General features: G+C 39.1%; 1 protein-coding gene across 3 annotated transcripts in view; it reads left to right on the top strand.

The window, feature by feature from the left end:
• DNAH11 (dynein axonemal heavy chain 11) overlaps positions 1–20,213 on the top strand; it is a 367,119-nt gene that overhangs the window by 272,108 nt on the left and 74,798 nt on the right. For all 3 annotated transcript variants that reach the window (XM_058724852.1, XM_058724850.1, XM_058724851.1), the window contains 2 exons: positions 9,283–9,518; positions 10,721–10,843. In XM_058724852.1, the coding sequence (XP_058580835.1) occupies positions 9,283–9,518; positions 10,721–10,843 (359 nt within the window). The remainder of the gene's footprint in view (positions 1–9,282; positions 9,519–10,720; positions 10,844–20,213) is intronic.

The following is a 20,213-nucleotide window of genomic DNA, read 5'->3' as shown; positions in this document are numbered from 1 at the left end:
AAACAAGAGTGTGGGGCAAAAAGCAAGAGTCTGGTTGGTTCAGTTGGTTCGGCATCCACCTCTTGATTTCGGCTCAGGTCATAATTTTGCCTGCAGCACAAATCCTGCTTGGAATCCTCTCTCTCCTCTCTCCTCTCTCCTCTCTCTCTTTGCCCTCCCGTGTTTATGCTATCTCACTCTCAATCTCATTCCCAAATAAACAAAGTTAACAAAAACAAAAATAGTTTGTATCCCAGGCTCATTTCTACCTCTGTCATGACTGACTGACTGGAAATTCTAGTATGATGAGGATATGTCTTGTGTGTTACAGTGTTTCTTGCTTTAATGATGGTTTCAACAGAAGGAGGAAAAGTAATAAATTACTTTAATTTTTTTTATTCTAGAGAGAGAATAAGTATGAGCAGGGAAGGGGCAGAGGAAGAGAGAGAATCTTAAGCAGGCTGCACACTCAGAGTGTAGGACTTGATCCCACAAACTTGTGATCATGACCTGAACCAAAATTAAGAGTCAGACGCTCAACCCACTCAGCCACCCAAGTGCCCCAATAAATGATTTTTTATACACTATAGTGATATAGCTGGAAACCTGCTTTTAACACAACTGATAACTGAAGTCAAATTTGGGTTATCGTTACAGTTTAACATGAAACTTTGTTTTATTCCTGACATTACGGATTATGAAAGACTTTTTTTCACAACCACTTACAGATTAAAGGTCAGCATTTTGTATATAAGTATTAAAAATAGCTCAGCCTAAATCTAAAAATTCAAACCCATCAACAAAGTGAAATCACAGACTTGGAAGATTTAAAAATCATCTATTTTATGATCGTCCTTACACCAATGAGAAAACTGAGTCACACAAGTCTAAGTGGCTTGACTTAGGTCATGTCGAATGGGAAGTCAGACCTCCTGACTCCCAGGCCCCTGTTTCCTATGCAATAGTGTGTCGTCTCAGTTGGTGGAAGCCCTTAAGATATCCTACACCTCTCTGTGTATTGATGTTCTACATTAGTAATTATGCCTCAATTTTCACAATAGTTGTTTTCATGACACAAATACATGTCAGTGGAGCTTCTGCAGATTAAATGAAATTTATTAAAAGCATTCCATAATTAATTTTAAAGAATAATCCTTTTATAACTCAATTATTTAATGTATCTGTGGTAGCAAACATTTTTAATGTTGAAGATTTTTTTTTTAATTTTAGTAAGCATACAGTGCAATATTGGTTTCAGGAGTAGAGTTCAGTGATTCATTCCTTATGTACAACACCCAGTGCTCATCACAGTGCCCTCTTTACTACATGTCACCCATTTAGTCCATTCCCCACCCACTTCCCTCCATCAGTCCTCACTTTGTTCTCTAACATTAAATGTGGTTTTGTTTCCCTCTCTCCTCTTTTTACCACCGCTTTCCCATATGTTCATTTGTTTCATCTCTTAAATTCCACATGAGTAAAATCATATGGTATGTGTCTGTCTCCAATTGACTTTTCGCTTAGCACAATACATTCTAGCTCTATCCACGTGGTTGCATTCCTTTTGACGGCTGAGTAAGATTTTCATTGCATATATGTACCACGTCTTTATCTGTTCATCAGTCAGTGGATATAGGGACTCCTTCCGTAGTTTGACTTTTATTGATAATGCTGCTGTAAACGTCAGGGTGCGTGTACTGCTTTGAATCTGTATTTTTGTATCATGTGGGACAAATGTTTGTCCTTATGGAAAGGGGGTTCCAGTTAATGAGCTAGTTATCTTTTACTCATTTAGATTTGATAACAGCAGAGTGGGAAGACCATGACACCTGTATGAACCTATGCCAGAGTCCCAAGAGGAGCTAAAATTGCTCAATGTTAATTTTTTAAATTAACTTTCTTCTGAAAGTGTTTGTCCTGCCCTCTCAAGAAGCATCTGTTGTTATTTCTTCTTATCATATAGGGTGTTTCTAGAATTCTGCTTGTCTTTAGGTAACAGTCTCATAAGTGTCTCTGACTTGTCAGTTTGTCTCAGGTATCCTGGGGATTTAAATGGTTTGTAAGTTTACCAGTCAACAAGTGACTGTGGTTTTTGTGATTTATTTATTTATTAAAAAATAAATTTAAAAATAAAAAATTTATTAAAAAATTTTTTTAAGTAGACTCCATGCCCAACGTGGGGCTTGAACTCACAACCCTGAAATTGAGAATTGCATCTCTTTTAACTGCACCAGCTGGGCCCTTCTGTTTTTGTGATGTTTTAAGACCTATAAACCAAACATGTCATTTATTAATGACCTTTAAGGTAACCTTGGAAAGAACCTTTTATAAAGCAAGTCAACCTTCCTTAATACATTCCTAGAAATGAAGACTTTATATTCTAAATGGATCAATTCTCCCCAATTTTATAAATCAATTTAACTTAGTTCAAATCAAAACTCCAGGAATTATATTCTTACTTGACCCAGTGATCCTGAAGTTTGTTGGAACGGTATGTTTTTGAGAACGCCAAGATAATATTGGACTAGAACAGTAAGAAAGCACTTGTCCTTCGAGATTGTAAAGTATGTTCTAAAACTATGATATTTACAACAAGGTAGTTCCACAGGGGAAATAGAGTTCAGAGCATAGAGTTCAGAAACAATCAAGAATGTTGAGAGATATTTGACACATTTGGTGTGTAATAGTGTATAAACTCCCAGACATATCTCTCACCTGCAAATGTTGTACTCATACCCTGTCTTGCCTCCTGATGCTGCAAGATGAACAGCTGACATTTTATCTAAAGGTGATCATATAGGTTTATACTAGTTTCCATCACTTTTCCTTCCTCAAGGATAATTCTAGAGCATTTCTCTCCTCTCACGAATTTTTCCCTGTCTACTATTTCATTACTAGATCATGTCCACAGCATTCACATACGTAGTTATTTCTCCCATGTGAAAAATGCATCAGGGGCACCTGGGTGGCTCAGTCAGTTAAGCGTCTGACTTTGGCTCACATTTCATGAGTTCAAGCCCATTGTCAGGGTCCGTGCTGACTGTTAGAGCTTGAAGCCTGCTTTGAATTCTGTGTCTCCCTCTCTCTCTGCCCCTTCCCCACTCATGCTGTGTCTCTCTCTCTCTCAAAAAAAATAAACATTAAAAAATTAAAAAAAAAATACACCAACAAATTTCTCCTGAACCCTCCCTGCCTCTCCAGCTACTCCTCCATTTCTCTGTTCTCATTTGCAGTAATCACTTTAGACACTAATCTAGAAACACTGTCTGCAGATCTTCCCTCCATTTTCTGAGTTACTCTGGACAGGCTTTTGTCCCCACCACTCTACCAAAACTCCTATTGTGCAGTTTTGCTTCCACGTGGCTAAGTCCAGTGGTTTGTTTTCCAGACTCCTCCTACTTGACTCTTGGCTACGTTTGATGTGATTGATTACTCCATCCTTCCATCAGTACCTTCTTTACTAGAGTCCAGAACCTCCCCTCCTCCCCATCTTCCTCCTATGTCACTGGTGAATCTTTCTCAGACTTCATTAATTTATTCCTCTTCTCCCCAGTCTTAATGTTGAAATGCCCAGCTTTTAATCTTTGAGCTACTTCTCACCAGGTGTGTGGCTTTAAATGTCACTTGTACACCAGTAATTTGCAAAAGTATATCTGTGGCCCAGACCCTGGCATCTTAACTTCTGTGTCAGAAAAATGTCTCACATATAGTGCATCCAAACCAAAATCCTGACCTTCTCCCCGCCCAAAACCTCTTTTACTCAGGCACTCCCAACTTGTTTAATGACAGCTTCACCTTCTGTTGGGCCAAATCCTTGGAGTCACCTTGATGTGACTCTTCCCTCTGGCACTCATATCCAGCCCATCCAGGAAATTATACAGGCTATGCCTTCAAAATACATTCAGCATCTGACCAGTTTTCACCACCTTCACTGCTCCCATCCCGGACCAAGGCATCATCCCTCTCTCGGATTACTGCAAAAACCTCCTAACTGGTTTCCCTGTTGCTATATTGGTTGTTTCTCTCCAAAATCTCATCTCAATAGCCAGTGTGATTCTTTAAAAGTGCAAGTCAGATTAAGTGAATTTTCTTTCAGAATTCTTTCTGTGACTCCTCACTGCACTCTGAGCAAAAGCCAGAAGTCCTATAATGTCTTGTAAACCCCTCTTTGATTTTGCCCCTTTCTCTATCTTACTCCTTATTATTCTTTTCCTCACTGCTCTGCCTTAGTCACACTGCCCAGATACCAGACATGCTCTGACCGCAGGCCCTTTGCCCTTGGTGTTTTTTCTATCTATATAGAGATATAAATAGTTTTATATATATATATATATTATATATATATTATATATATATATAAAATATATATATACACATATATGTGTGTGTGTATGTGTATATATATATATATATACACATATATATATATACATATATTTATAGTTCTGTAATATAAATAGCTCATTCCCATCCATCAGGTCTTTGTTCAGATGCCATTTTCAAATGTCAGAAAGAATTATAATGTCCATCCCTCAGTATGTCTCATCCCACTCTATTTTTCCCCATAACACTTATCACTTGCTAATATGTTGTTTCACTTATTCATTTACTGTGGTTAACAGCTTTTCCCTCCTTCAGCTGCAGTGTAAGATCCATGGAAGCAAGAGTTCTGTATATTTTGTTAACCTGGCATGGTACCTGGAACGTTGCAGGTGTTGAGTATATCTTTTCATTAAGATGTAAGTTACCCACCATACAATTCACCCCTTTAAAATATTCATTTCAGTGGTGTTTAGCATATCCACAGAGTTGTACGACCATCATCACAGTCAATTCTAGAACATGGTCATCAGCCCCAGAAAAAAAAACCCATATCCATTAGCTCCAATCACCCCATTCTCTCCAGGCTTGGGGAATCACCAGTCTGTTTTATGTCTTTTTAGATTTGCCAATATCTAAATGATCTATAGGCAAGTAAGAGGGATGACAACTCTTTCCCACACACATTTTGAGTGTTGAGGGTATTAAGACAACAGTCTGCGGAGAAAGCCCTCGAGGGAAGTGAGTCCCCAGGGGAGTCATTCCTGTAACCCAGCCTCATGTTGAGATCACATGGAAGTGAACTTTTAAAACAAATCAATGTCGATTGAAGTGGAATCACTAGTGATGGCGGGCTGCCTGTTGGCAGCTGTGGAAAGCTCTCATGGATTCCAGTATGCAGCCTAGGGTTGAGAACCACTGCCTAAGTGAGAACTGATGTTTTGGTGAAGATGAGCAGGTCGTGGGAGCAAGGTTATTTGATCTGAATAGGACCATGATTCTAAAAGGCGTGTGGGAAGAGTTGCAGAATGTGCATCTTGGGGGTGTGAGTCTGGAGGCTGGGTCGGGAAGGAACAGCAGCAGAGTGGTGACTGAAAGGATAGGGACAGTGGGCGTACATGGCCTTGAAGGTCCAAATTAAACTGTTACTTAACATGATTTTTATCCAGAGAATAGCTTAGAAGGTAGTGACTGAACAAGACAGGGTAATGGGCATACATGGCCCGTGGGTCCAAGTAAAATCGTTACCCAAAATTGTTCCCATCTAGAGTTATTGTCCTCTGGGCACTCAGGCGGAAACACGGACAAGTTCATGGAGACATTTACACTCTCCTCATCGATGTGACCGAGAAGTTAAAGACAGAACAAATACATGGGGTTATTAGTGGTGGTAGCCTTTCTAAGCCTCAGTGCCCTAAGCGAAAACAAGCAAACAACCAGAGATAGCTTCTTTGCAGAACTCTTAGAAGTTACCTGAGACATGGAAAAGAGTGAATGTATGTGAATAAATTTTGTAAGGCCTTATAAATGTTAGGTTTTTTTGTCACCTAGAAATGTGAGTGGTGGTTTTTTTTTTTTTCAGTTCAGCAACCCTGTGTGTTTTTGTTTTTCTTGAATTCCAGTATAATTGACATACAGTTAATACTAGTTTTGGGAATACGAAAGAGTGATTCAGCACTTTCATACATCACCTGGTGCTCAGCATGATAAGTGTACTCTTGAATCTCCCTAATTCCCCCATCTTCCACCCACCTCCTCCCTGGTAACTGTCCGTCTGTTCTTTGTATTTAACCATGTGGTTTTTTGCTTTGTCTCTTTTCTTGTTCTTTTGTTTTATTTCTTAAATTCTACATATGAGCAAAATCATATAATATTTGTCTTTCCCTGACTGACTTACTTAGCCTGATACTCTCTGGCTCCATCCATGTTGTTGCACGTGGCAAGATTTCATTCTTTTTAATGGCTGCGTAATATTCTATTATACATATACCACTTCTTTATCCATCTATGGATGGACACTTGAGCTACTTCCATAATTTGGCTATTATAAGTAATGCTGCAGTGAACATAGGGGTGCCTAGGTCCTTGTGGATTAGTGTTTTCATATTGTGTGGGTAAATACACAGTAATGCAATTACTGGGTCATTTGTTAATTCCATTTTTAATTTTTGGGGGGACTCTCCATACTGCTTTCCACAGTGGCTGCACCAGTTTGCATTCCCATCAGCAGTGCAAAAGTCTTCCTTGGGGAGGTGAAAGTGTCATCTCATCAGAAGGTTCCCTTTCTTCCTTTGGAATATGCCACTTGGTTAGTTTTCAGAGGATTTTGATACACATGTGGTGTTTAGGATTAGTTTGGGTTGATTCATGGCATGTACATCCATCCTTCTCCTTCTCTCGAGTAGAAGCTTCTTCTCTGTAGAGGGGAGCCTCTTTGTTTTTGTTTTTCCCCACCTCATATCATAGTGGCATCCGGGCTGACCCTTAGGTTGATGCTACTGAATGAAGCAATTAGATGGAGCCTTCTGGATTTGCAAAGCTGACTTGAGACATAAAGGGCTCCCTTTTTTGTGTTTGGTTTCCAGACTCATTTTCCTTTCAGCAGATTTCTTCAAGGACTTATGAAGAAAAGAGTGAATTAAAAAGACACATGTGAAATGAGGTTTATATTCCCCAGCCTAAACCTAGGGTAAAGTTTATTATGAAAATGATTACTATAGTGTAAATGACAAAAAATATATTTTAATTAAAAAAAATTTCTTTGTGCACTTATGCAACCACCTATTTGAACATAATACTGTCAAGAAAATATCCGAAAAGTAGTTTGTGAAAATTTAAGTCTCAAGGTATTGCACAACATTTATGATATTCTTTACTATGAGTTACCTGCTTTATTTCCCCTGCTAGATTAAACTGACCCTTTATAAAAAGGGGGACTTCTCTTTGATCCCCTGCACTCAACTGCGTGCACAGTAGGTGCTCAAGCAGTTGAAACTACCAAATTCGGACACAAGACATACAGGTATACTTTCTGTTACTCCTTTTAGCATCAGACATGAAAGTTATTTCAAATCTCCAGTTGCTTCAAGTTGTTTGCATTAAGTAGAAGTTAAATACCCAGATCCTTGCTGATAGGATGCTTATTCGAAAAGATATGATTTTTCTTGTGTCTTTAAGAAAATTGTGTGTCAATACCAAGGCTGTTGCTCATCCCACTAGGAGACTGAGTTTGATTTATTTCTAAGGTAACACTGTGGTCAGAGACAGTAGGAATGTTACGCTGCTTTTCCTATATGTATTCATATCCAGTAGCTCTACTGGAGGAATTCTTCTGGCACCTTCTTTGCTGAAGCTCCATGGTCAACCAGTCAGTCAGACTCCTGCTGCTGCTGCGACACCCCCCGCGTCCAACCCACTCCAAGTAGGGCTCTTACTGCCCTCTTTTCTGGGGGCATGTTTCCATATTAGCACCCCCCCCCCCACCCAGCCATGGGACTAGCTCCTTACTCATCTTGCTCATTACGGGGTCTCCAGATGCTGTTTCTTATGAAGGAGGTACTCCATAAATATTTGGTGATTGATGACCAAATGAATACATTTCTTAACAAATTCTTTCCTATGATCTTATTTTTTGTAAAGTTGCTTTTGTAAAGAATGATCCTTATTCTTTAAAATCGATTTCTTAGGGTGGCGCCTAGGTGGCTCAGTTGGTTGAGCGTCTCACTTCAGCTGATTTCACGGTTCATGAGTTTGAGCCCCAGGTCAGGCTCTGTGCTGACAGCTCAGAGCTTAGAGCCTGCTTCACATTCTGTGTCTCCCTCTCTCTGCCTTTGCCCTGCTTGCGCTCTCTATCAAAAATAAATAAACATTAAACAAAAATAGAAGGGTGCCTGGGTGGCTCAGTTGGTTAAGCGTCCATCTTTGGCTCAGGTCATGATCTCATGGTTCATGAGATTGAGCCCCGTGTCGGGCTCTGTGCTGACAGCTCAGAGCCTGGAGCCTGCTTTAGATTCTGTCTTCCTCTGTCTTTCTGCTCCTCCCCCACTCACACTCTGACTCTCTCTCAAAAATGAATAAAACATTTAAAAATTTAAAAAAGAAGATATTAAAATAGATATCTTAGGGCACCTGGGTGGCTCCATCGGTTAAGCATCCAACTTCAGCTCATGTCATGATCTCACGGTTTATGAGTTCAAGCCCCATAGTGGGCTCTGCACTGTCACTGCCGAGCCTGCTTGGGATTCTCTCTCTGTTTCTCTCGCTCTCTCTCTCTCTCTCTCTGCCCGTCCCCATCTCATGCTTTCTGTCTCAAAATAAGTAAATAAACCTTAAAAGTTAAATCAAATAATTAAATAGGTTTCTCTTTGCCTCTCAAAGGAGACAGCTCCTCCCTTTGCAATGCTCCTTTCCACATTGACAGGGCATACAATTCCCTCTCAGAGGAGAGGCCGCCATGTCAGTTCCTGGGCACAGCCAGCAAGCCAATGGAGTTCCTGCAGACGGGATACCTTCCATGACCCTATCCAAGAAAGGGAAGTCATCTCTTGTAGGGTTGGCCTGGAGCAAAAAGGATGAAATGCCTGAGCAAGATAGTGCATTTTAGCTTTGCTTATGTGGGGGTGATTACTCCATTGAAGCGAATGCATTTCTGTTGGCCTGCAATCCTTCCCAGTATCTAATTCCCTCTCACCTTGTTGGAGCAGCTGTCGATGTATGTAGAGGGCAGAGTCCCTTTCACCTGAAGTCAGATGCAATAATAAACCAGATGTTGAATACTGCAGTTGACAGAATTCTGAGAGGTAAAAATACCGTACTTACCAGGTTGAATTCTGTTTCACAGCGAGAGTTTTATTTGGCTTCTGAGAGTCCAGAGAGAATTCACATGTGTTCTCCAGGCTTTGGTCTTTCGTTTTCTTGTCTGTCATGCTGAGTCTTTTGCTCTGCCACACTGGCAGTTTATTGCATTCAACTCTGATTTTCAAGGTTTCCATCCCAATAACCGAAGGCCTGGACTTAATTGCCATGTTGACGGATGATGCTACAATCGCCACCTGGAATAATGAAGGGCTTCCCAGTGACAGAATGTCAACCGAAAATGCCGCTATCCTAACACACTGTGAGCGCTGGCCTCTGATGATAGATCCCCAGCAGCAGGGAATTAAGTGGATCAAGAATAAGTATGGAACTGACCTGAAAGTCACACACTTGGGCCAGAAAGGGTATGTGAGATCAGAAGGATTGGCTTTTTGCTAAGCTGCTGTGAAATGGGTCTCATTTCTCCAAAGTCCTGGCATTTGCTAGACCCCTCTGCTACTGTGCAGTGTGACAGTATGGCACACATTGTTTATCTGCTCGCTCCTGTTTCACGTCAAGTATTTTCGCTGGAAGGTCATTTATGTTGGGTGGCAGCCACTTAATCGGAAGATGAAATTAGGTTGAAGATTGGAACAAACACTGTGCCTGAGTGGAGAAATAGGTCATTTCCCTAAGGCCAAGAATGGAAATTAGATGTACCGTAATCCTTTAGGGCATTTGACGTATGGCAACACAAGAATTGTCACCTGCGTTTATAGGCCTAATGGTGATTAGAATCCTATTTCTGAACATATACTTTGCCTAGAGTAGGATTGCAACATGGCTACAAGTCCCAACATGGAATGCCTTAAGATCATTTCTTCATCACCTTTTACATACAGTTTTTGAGAACTGAATCTACTGAGACTTTCTGTCTTTGGGTCCTCATGACAATACTGTATGATAAATAAAGTCTTGTATGTAGTTGGTTTTCAGTTAATTCTGAATACTTTTAGACTTATTAGTACTTCATTTGACCCTTTTTTCATCTTTTCACACATAAAGTGAAATAAGGAATTTCTGTGGTCGTGCAGATAAATGTACTCCTTGCATATCTGAATACTTGGGGAAAATTATTTTTGAAGGGGAGAAACTATTTTTGGAGAGTGAGAATGAATGGAGAATTTGGAGAATGAGAATATAATGATAATTTACCACTTACCACAACCGAACCTAAAGGTTTTTTTTTAAATGAATGTTTGACAAAACCACAAGGCATTTAATATATTTTGAATTTTTTATCAAAAAGAGACCTGTTAAATTAATTTAAATTTATGATGTTTGGATAAGTTACATTTGTCTCAACCATGGTTATTGTCACAAGAACTAATTTACCCATGGACTTAGTCATACTGTTCAATTTCACTTGGAAAATATCACTGTGTAATTCATCTCAAAATCTAATCATTATTTTCTATGTAATCTAATTGAATACTATATGAAAGTTTTCTCTAAGTTTGTTTCACTAAAAAAAATCTACATTACATCAAATATAATTTCAATAATTTGGAACATTTTCCCTGTGCTTATTGACATCTTATGATATCAATTATGATTGGATTTTAAGGTTTTTGAATGCCATTGAAACCGCTTTGGCCTTTGGAGATGTCATCTTAGTTGAAAATGTGGAGGAAACAATAGATCCGGTCCTTGATCCACTGCTTGGCAGGAACACAATTAAAAAGGGGAAGTAAGTGTTTTTGAATTTTTAACAAATATTTTGTGCTGCATATGAGTGTGATAGCTTTGTCTGTCAGTCTCAGGATCAAGCATAGTCCACTGGAATCTTCTTAGTGATGGTTCTGAGTTTTCATTCCATGGCACCTACATTCCAAGACAAAAGCAACCTCAAACCTTACCCAGACTTTCAGACTGTTTCCTTGATAGGTTTAGATTCATGTTAGCCAATTCCTGATTTATAAACCACAAAATGCATTGCCACAAAGCTGAGGGTAGTTGCTCCTTTATTAGTTCACCCCAAAGAAGTCTAAGAGTTGGCAAAACACCTGTAGTGTGTTTGCCTAAACTGCAGATCTCTTGTACCCTAAGTCCACACACTTTGTTTTAATTCAGCGTCATCCAGCGTAATGGCATCCACAACATGAGGGTTTTGCCACGTTAGTGCTCTTTTCTAATAAACTTGAAATACTTGTAAGCATTAAACTCGTCAGTGGGCCTCTGAAATCATTCCCAAACCAGTAGCGGTGCCACCAACAAGTAGGAACACCCCCAGTGAGCTCTAGTTCCTTCCAAATAGCTGCCATTCCCCCTGGACACCCCACTGTTCAGGACATTCTCCCAGGGCACTGAAGCCACTTCTAACTAGTCATCGCAGCACTTGCTATAAATGTGTTCAAGGTCACCTGTAGCAAGTATGTCTCTGACCAAGCCTGTGTGGGCTCACAGGGGCTTGTGACATTCCACAGGCTCCCTGTGCCTCTTCTCTCAGGACACCAGCCTTCACTAGACTTACTTCACTGCCTTTCCTTCCCTTTTGTTGTTGTTGTTACTGTTTTTCCTTCACAGAGGGATCATTTCAGAATTTTCCCAACACCATTTTTTTTTTTTTTGACATCTAGTCTCAGCCTCAAAGTCACCTGTCTCCTTTCCCATCACCACCTTATTTCTGTCAGTTTTAAGTGGAAATAGGTCTACTTAAGGGTAACTAGCTTCTATTTTTTAAACAGTCCCTAACCGATTAGTATTTATTTTACAAGTAAACCCGTTTCCAGTGACTGACAACTTATAATTGCTTAATAAGCCAAAATTTACCCAGAGTTGCATTTAGAAAAATCTAATAAGCTACTTGACAAACTGTAACTCTGACATAAACATAATTGTAGCTGTGTCTGATGTGTTAAAAATATAGTGTAAAATCCTAAATGCCACTGAAGTGAAATCTTTGTTATTAAGGTTTTGACTCCATTAGGAAGACCTAAAATTTTTTTTCATTGACATACTCATTCTGTAGCTTTAACGTGAACCTTTAATAACACAATTTGGGTGTAAGAAATTTGGTCACATTCTCTTTCTCTCTGTCTCTGTATATTACTTAAATATAGATACAGTAAATATGACTATATATATTTCATGTTATATATTATATACTTAAATATATAAACGATCTAAGTATATAATATAAATTAAATATAATTAAATGTATACACACACACACACATATATATATACACATATATATATAATCTGAAATTTCCAGGGACTGATGAATTTGAGTCCTAATTTTTCTTCAGCATGGATATAATTATGTACTATTGTGAATCCCAGAAGTCTTTTATTTCACAAACAAACATGTAAAGCATCAAGGCTTTATCACAAACAATCTAGCACGACTCATTTGAAGTTATATTGTTACTTAAATATGTACAAATTCTATTAGGTTCTATAGAACAGATCATATCATTCCAGTATTTTTTTAGAAGGTCAGGAGAGTTTTAAATGGTATGTAAGAATCTAACAAATGGTTTTTATCATATGCATTTATTACGTTTCTACTTTCTAAACTGTTACATGTGGGAACAATGACTTCTAAGAGTGTAAATTCAGATCTGTACCTCCAGTTTTTCCTACTTCCCTTTCCCTTGTGGATGTTTTTAGTGTCTTTTTCCAGAGAATCTCAGTGCTGGTGGAGTCCCTGTGTATGGTATCAGTCCCTGAGTAAAACTTCTCTGAGTACTGTTATGCCAGGCACTGTACTGCGTCCTGCAGCTTCAAAGCCCAATAAGGTACAGACCCTGCCTTTAAGGAAGCTACATTTCCTTAGGGGAAAGACAGACGTATAAGCAATAAAAGTAGTATTACAGTGCCTTTGGTGTGATGATAGAAGTTCACATGGCAGGGATTCATCATTTCCATAGTGGAGACTTGGAATGGCTTTGTCGAAAAAAGCACACTTGATCAGATGGACATTTAATAGCAGTGTTGAAAGATGAGTGGACATTTGTCAGGTAGACAAGTGGAGAAGAGAATTTTGGAATGAGGGAACTAATACCAAATAGCAAAACACACAGAAGAGCCCAACAGCTTTGGGAGGACTGCAAATAGGATCCGCATTGAGGGAGAGTCTTGTGCTGGAAGGGAGAAAGGGTAGTAAGGCCTGGGTGAGGTGAAAACAGAGACACTGGCAGGACCCCCCAGAGTGGGGATGTCTGGGCACCCACAGATGTCTTCTAAGTTGGCCTTTTTCTACAGGTTGGTAATTCTTTCTCTTTTCCCCAAACACAATAAACGGGCCCATTCCTATCAGTAACGCTAGTTGACAACAGCAGTGGTTCTTTTTTTTTTTTTAAGTTTATTTATTTATTTTGAGAGAGAGAGTGTGTGTGTGTGCACACAAGGGAGGGGCAAAAGGAGAGGGAGAGAGTGAGAATCCCAAGCAGGCTCGGCACTGACAGAACCCAGTGTGGGGCTCCATCCCATGAAACATGAGATCCTGACCTCAGCCAAAATCAAGAGTTGGACACTTAACTGACTGAGCCACCCAGGCACCCCAACAATAGCAGTGGTTCTTGACCAAAGGACCTTGTCCTCCTGGAATAAGAAATCTGTAGTCTCCTTATTTTCACTTGAGAATCATGAGCATAAGTCAGTGGGGAAACTAGTAAAGACTGGTAAGTATCCTAGGATAGTAACATAATCACATTTGTTTCTGAAAGGACTTGCTATTGGTGGTGTGAAGTATTGACTGAAGGAGCATGGATGACCTAGGGCCAGGATCTAATTAACAATTATAGGGGCGCCTGGGTGGCGCAGTCGGTTAAGCGTCCGACTTCAGCCAGGTCACGATCTCGCAGTCCGTGAGTTCGAGCCCCGCGTCAGGCTCTGGGCTGATGGCTCGGAGCCTGGAGCCTGTTTCCGATTCTGTGTCTCCCTCTCTCTCTGCCCCTCCCCCGTTCATGCTCTGTCTCTCTCTGTCCCAAAAATAAATAAAAAACGTTGAAAAAAAAATTAAAAAAAAAAAAAAAAAACAATTATAATCATCCAGTTGAGATATAATATGACCCTAAACTAAGGGATACTAGAGAGAGAGGGGAGAGGACAAATGAAAGGATTCTCAAGGAGTTAATTTCATCAGTTCATGGTCATTAATGGGATTTTGTTGGTAGGGAAAAAAAGGAAGGTTTAAGGGTAATTTCTAGTCTTCTGCCAAGCTAAATGATGTTGGGATTTATAGAGAAATGTGGTAGGGAAAGAGGTAATGATTTCACTTATTAGATACTCAGAGATTGAGGTGCTACTTTAAGATTCTCAAAAAAGGAAGTCTAAGAAGCCAATGGACATGTGAGTAATGGAGCCTGATAAAGAGACCTTGTCTGACCACGTAGATTGGGAAATATCTACACGGAGAGGTAGTTAAACCAGCCTGGTAGATGTGATCATTTTGAAACATGTTGTACAGTCAGAAGATCAGAGATCTTCACAGATGACAAAAATGGGGACTAAAAGAATGACTAAATGTCCTCTCAGATGACCTAGTGATGTGGATTTGGAGTTATGGAGGGGATCTGGAGCCGAAAGCCAAGAAGGAATTCTTGAGACATTTTTGGTGCCAAAAGGTGGGGTTTTTTTAAGCACAGGGACAGGACCTGGGACAGAAAGACCTGCCCCGGGATTGTGAGGAGTGACTAACCACATACTTGGGAGTTGGGAGAGGTAAAGGCAAGGTAAGTTTCCAAAAGGACTTTCATCTGCCAAAGAAGATACTGAGATCCTAGGGGCCTAGCTATTGTCAAACTAAGGTGGTTTTTCCCTCTAGCAAAGCATTAACTTTAAGATAGTTCCTGGAGGAATGTATACTCTACCTATCTCTAGTATTTGTCAGTAGGCTGTAGGTTATAAGGAAATTTAATTTTATCTACCATTTCCTTCTGCCTTTGTTTCCCACATCACTATGACTCTCTGACAGTTAATATACATGTTGGAAACATAATTTCTGAACTTTTTTTTCCAAATAAATAGTCACTACCACCTTTCAGTAGAATTCCTATGAATGCTGCTTGGCCATTGTTACTCTTCCTACTCTTTTTCCCCTAAACCTTGTTTATTTTCTCATCAATGTTTTGGAATCCATATATATATATATAATTTTTTTTTTTTTTTTACCTACAACTTACAGTGTAATTCAGACCTTTCATTTCTTCATGCTGAATGAGGTAACGTCTTTACAGTCTCTCTCTGCTCACTACTCTCCAACCCAGAGAGTGATTACGATAATCTTTTCCTAACACCGCTTCTGTCACTCACCTGTCGAAGAACCCATTAAGAATTCTGTGTTGTTGGCGCACCTGGGTGGCTCAGTCGGTTAAGCGTCTGACTTCAGCTCAGGTCATGATCTCGCGGTTTGTGACTTCGAGCCCCGTGTCGGGCTCTGTGCTGACAGCTCAGAGCCTGGAGCCTGCTTCGGATTCTGTGCCTCCCTCTCTCTCTGCCCCTCCCATGCTCATGCTCTGTCTCTCTCTGTCTCTTGGTAATAAGTAAACGTTTAAAATAATTTTTTTTAAAAAAAAAGAATTCTCTGTTGCCTGTTACATTGAATTGAAGCTCTTCTGTGAAGGCTAGGAAATGCCTTACCTATTTGATACTTCCATATTCCCTTCATTCACACAGATTAATAACCCCCTCCTATGATAGGCTGTTTTACTTACCTTTCTGCAAATCCCAAATTCACTTAATTCAGAATTCACCTGCCAGTTAATTTATTAAATGAGAATTTTAAGTTTCCACTTTCAGGGCTTCCCATGCACAGTCCATTCTGTACTGGGCCACTGTGTCATTTTGCCTTTATCTGTCCGTCTTAGAATATGTTTAATTTTTTTTCACTCCTATCTGTATTAGACTACAAGTTCTCTATGGGTAAGAAATACATACTGTATGTCTTTAAAAAGATGAATAAACCAAAGTAAAAATAAAACAATAAAAACATAGACTTATATTTCGGGTATTATGGCAGAGTAGATGTGTGAATGCTGAAAAGCAACTAAATATGTTAACATATTCACATCTTTTGGCACTTGGTTGACCAAAAAAAATAGGACTATAGGAATCAAATAGGCAAGGAACACCGAAGCTGGTTTTCTTCCTGAGGGCACCTGCTAAAACATAATGACCTGGGTCTCTGTTTTGGTGGATACCTAGAACTTGGACCAAGCCATTTGAGGGTGTGAAGTCAGCTAAGAGACTCCTGTATAATGCTAGAAACTGTAGGGGCCCTACCTTCTGCTTAAGGGTAAATTTGTTAAAAACTAAACAAAACCCAGCCCTGCAGAAAGGAATGCTTTCCTTCTTGTACTTTGGCCCTGAAAAGAGGTGGAAAAACATCCTGTGAGAGTTCCTAATCAGAAACCATCCCTCTCGTAAATGTTCAAGACAAATTTTTACTTAGATGCCCTAAAAACCTCAAACCAATAACTTATTTTTCAGTGGCATCGGATAGGTCATACTCCAGTGTATTTGGCAGAAGCAAACAAAAATCCTGTCTGGAATTATGTACGTAAACCCAGGCTTTAGAGGATTGTATGAGACACCATTTCAAAGTATCTGTGAGTTAACAGGCAGAAATCACAGAACACGAGGAGATATGGCATCATGAGCAAGAGCCAGTGGAAGCATCAGTAACAGAATCCTTCTCCTTTCTGCTTTATTTTGATTTTCCTTGAATGTCAATAAGGATATGTTTATCGCCTTCCATGGATTGTGTATTGTTAACTTTTGCTAATGTTTTCCATTAGATTTTTCATGAATTTCTTTCATTCCTCATTTTTTTTTTTTTTGGCTTCCACTCATTGTAATCTTGAATTCAATGATTTTGAATTTATTGTTTCTTTGAATATACATTTTTCCATCTTTTCCCTAGGACTCGCTATGGGAGGAAAAGTTAATGCAGTGATTAATCCACAGTCTTGAACTAGCTATGTAAATATTTTCAAGAGAGGGGCGCCTGGGTGGCTCAGTCGGTTGAGCATCCGACTTCAGCTCAGGTCGTGATCTCACCGTTCGTGAGTTTGAGCCCCGCGTCGGGCTCTGTGCTGACAGCTCAGAGCCTGGAGCCTGCTTTCTGATTCTGTGTCTCCCTCTCTCTCTGCTCCTTACCTGCTCACGCTCTGTCTCTCCCTCTGTCTCAAAAATAAATAAAACATTAAAAAAAAACTTTAAAAAAATATTTTCAAGAGAGACTTTAAGGTTGTGAGGTGGGGCTTATGTACTAGCATGTAGTTGTCAGAAATTGGCCCTTGGAGGGGACCCGGGGGGCTCAGTCAGTTGAGCATCCAATTCTTGATTTCAGCTCAGGTCATGATCCGAGGGTTGTGAAATTGAGCCCCACATCAGGGTGCATGCATGGAGCCTGCTTAGGATTTTCTCTCTCCCCCCCTTCCTCTGCCCCTCTCCCCCATTCTCTCTCTTTCTCTCTCAAATAAATAAGTAAATAAATAAATAATTGAAAAAATAGCACCAGGGTAGAAGAAGTAGCATAAAATTTGGTTCAAATCTTGGCCCGATACCCTCCAGTTTGGTGATGTGGAATAAGTTGTTTAGTCCATTTTTCTATGTTTACATTTTCTTACCTGGTGAGGAAAAAAATACAAACTGAGCATAGCACACATAGGTAGTCAGAATAGATTATGTCTCTTGAATCTTGAACCACTGATAAGTACAGTGAGAGTATGAATCAGAGACTAAGCCAGAGATCCAGAAGTGTGAGCCGTTGTTTTTTGGACGTGGGACGTGTAAAAAAGGAATCAGTCATATCTTTTGATGTTTTAAGTTGCCTCCTAAGAACAACAGAGAGTTTTGGTCATTTAAGTTGTATTATTTAATGCTGATACATATAAAATACGTAACATATAAAATTATATAAAGCATAATGATAAATTAGATAAGTATCTTCCATTCAAATTATGAACTAAATTCTTTAAGCTGCCTTTGTGCTCCTCTCATTTCCCATTGGGCCTCCTCTCCCAAAGGTAGTATTCTAAATTTTGTTATCATTTCAAAGCTTTATTTAAAATAGTTTCATTTTTGCTTGAGTTGGGGCTTTACAAAAATGTCACATTGTGTGTGTGTGTGTGTGTGTGTGTGTGTGTGTATAAAGGGATTTGAAGTTTCTCCTATTAGGTGTCTAAGACTTACCCATATTCTTCTAGCTCTAATTGTTTCATTTTCATCATTGAAATAGTGGTGTCACTTTACCGCAATTTATTAAATGTTCTTATTGAAGGGCCTTGAGGTTATGTTTATGTTTTCTATTCTAAGAAGCCAGGCTGCTATGAATGGTAACATACTGATGGTTCGTTTATACATCTACAGGTGCACACAGCAAGAGATTCTTCATAGTTCGTATTCTGGAGCAGAAGAGTTAAGGTGTAGAGTGTGTGCACAATAAGCTTTAAAACACAACACCAAATTGTTTTCCATAGTGTTCCTAGAAATTCAAATGCTCCCCACCAGTGTGTAAGAACTGTGGTGTGTTTGAGAGAACGGAGGTAGGAGCTTCGACTCATCTGCTGTTTCGTGTAATACAGTAGAGTTCTGTATGGACTACTATTAGCCACCTCTGCTGAGGAGGAACTAGTCTACTTCCTTTTTTTTTTTTCACACCTCTTAGTTTTGAATGGAAAAAATTGAGAATACTCCACATTTTGTTACCAGTTGATAAAAACTTTAAAAGTACTTGGGAATAATGTTTGATATTTTAGTGATAGTATTATTTTCATCTGACAAAATGTCTGTTTAAACAGGGTAAATGCTTTCTTGTTACTTCATGTAACACTAAGAAAAAAAGAAAAATTTTAAAAATTCATACATGTGCAAACTAGAAGGTGATATGCAAAATTAAAATACATTGGTTGAAGTAAGAATTATTTTTCTTCTAATGCTGTAAATAAAAAGGAGAAAACAATGGAAAAGAAAACTAATGAGAAAAGGTCCATAGGGCTTTTAATAGAAATACCCATTTGTAATATTATAACAGGAACAGAAAAATTGTGAGTTTACCTTGATCACATCCCAGACTAACCTACATGATTATAAATTGTCTGATGGGCCTCCTGTTCTGAGGTTCAACAATGAACATTTTGCTTAACTTTTTTCTAGGCCCTTCTATCATTACATTTCTTTGCTGTCCCGTCTGTGCAATTACCTTTGTGATTATAGACGTTTCCCTTGTATTGTAAAGACAAGATAGCTTGGAAAACAAGGAAAAGAGGATTGCAAAGCGGGTGCATGTCTTCATTGTATCCTATTCCTCCCATGCAGGTGGGATAATCCTTGCATTGCACACTCTTGAAAGTCACATCCCTCACAAAGTTTTCCGCTATTAATAGTGTTTTTGTTTTTTTCAGTTCTGTTTGTTTTAGGGGCCTTTTTTTAACCAATATTAGTTTATTCTTCCTAATAATGAATGTCTGAGAAGATGCTTGTGATAGATATAGCATAGTCCAAAAGTTGAAGTTCATTAATAATTGGAATGTTGTGGAGTATGAAGTAATGAATACTAATTACTCCTTTCATGTCTGACAGCTCCCTGTGGACCAATACATCAGCCCAGACTTTAATTTGGTTCTAGTAATGGTTTCATCAATAGCACATTAAATCTGTGTTTGAGAAGATATACAGTTGAACCTGACCCACATAGTAGATACCACTGTCATAAAATGGCCACAGGCTGACAACAGCTGGGTAATTACAAATAATTAAATCCACCAAACTCCAGACAATCCTAATTTTAAGTAAAATACATCTTATCATATCAATCGACAGAAAACATATCTGGGGAGATTTATCAACATGTACCTTTTCCAAAGCAAATTTACTGGCTTATATATTAGAGAAGCTGCTGATCTGTGAAACATCTTCGTAAAATTGTATCTCTTTAATCTTTCAAATCCCCCCCCCCCCCCCCACAAATATTATTGAAGTAGTTTTTGGACTTTAATCTTAGCTGGAGTAACTTTATTGTAAGATACAATTTCAGATTGTTTCTGAACTTATAAATATTTTTTAAAAGACATTTTGTACTTTTCCTCTATTCTTCATGTACTTATCCT

This window comes from Neofelis nebulosa, chromosome 4 (genome assembly GCF_028018385.1).
Source record: "Neofelis nebulosa isolate mNeoNeb1 chromosome 4, mNeoNeb1.pri, whole genome shotgun sequence".
Lineage (NCBI taxonomy): Eukaryota > Metazoa > Chordata > Mammalia > Carnivora > Felidae > Neofelis > Neofelis nebulosa.
This window is presented reverse-complemented; position numbering and strand designations above follow the sequence as displayed.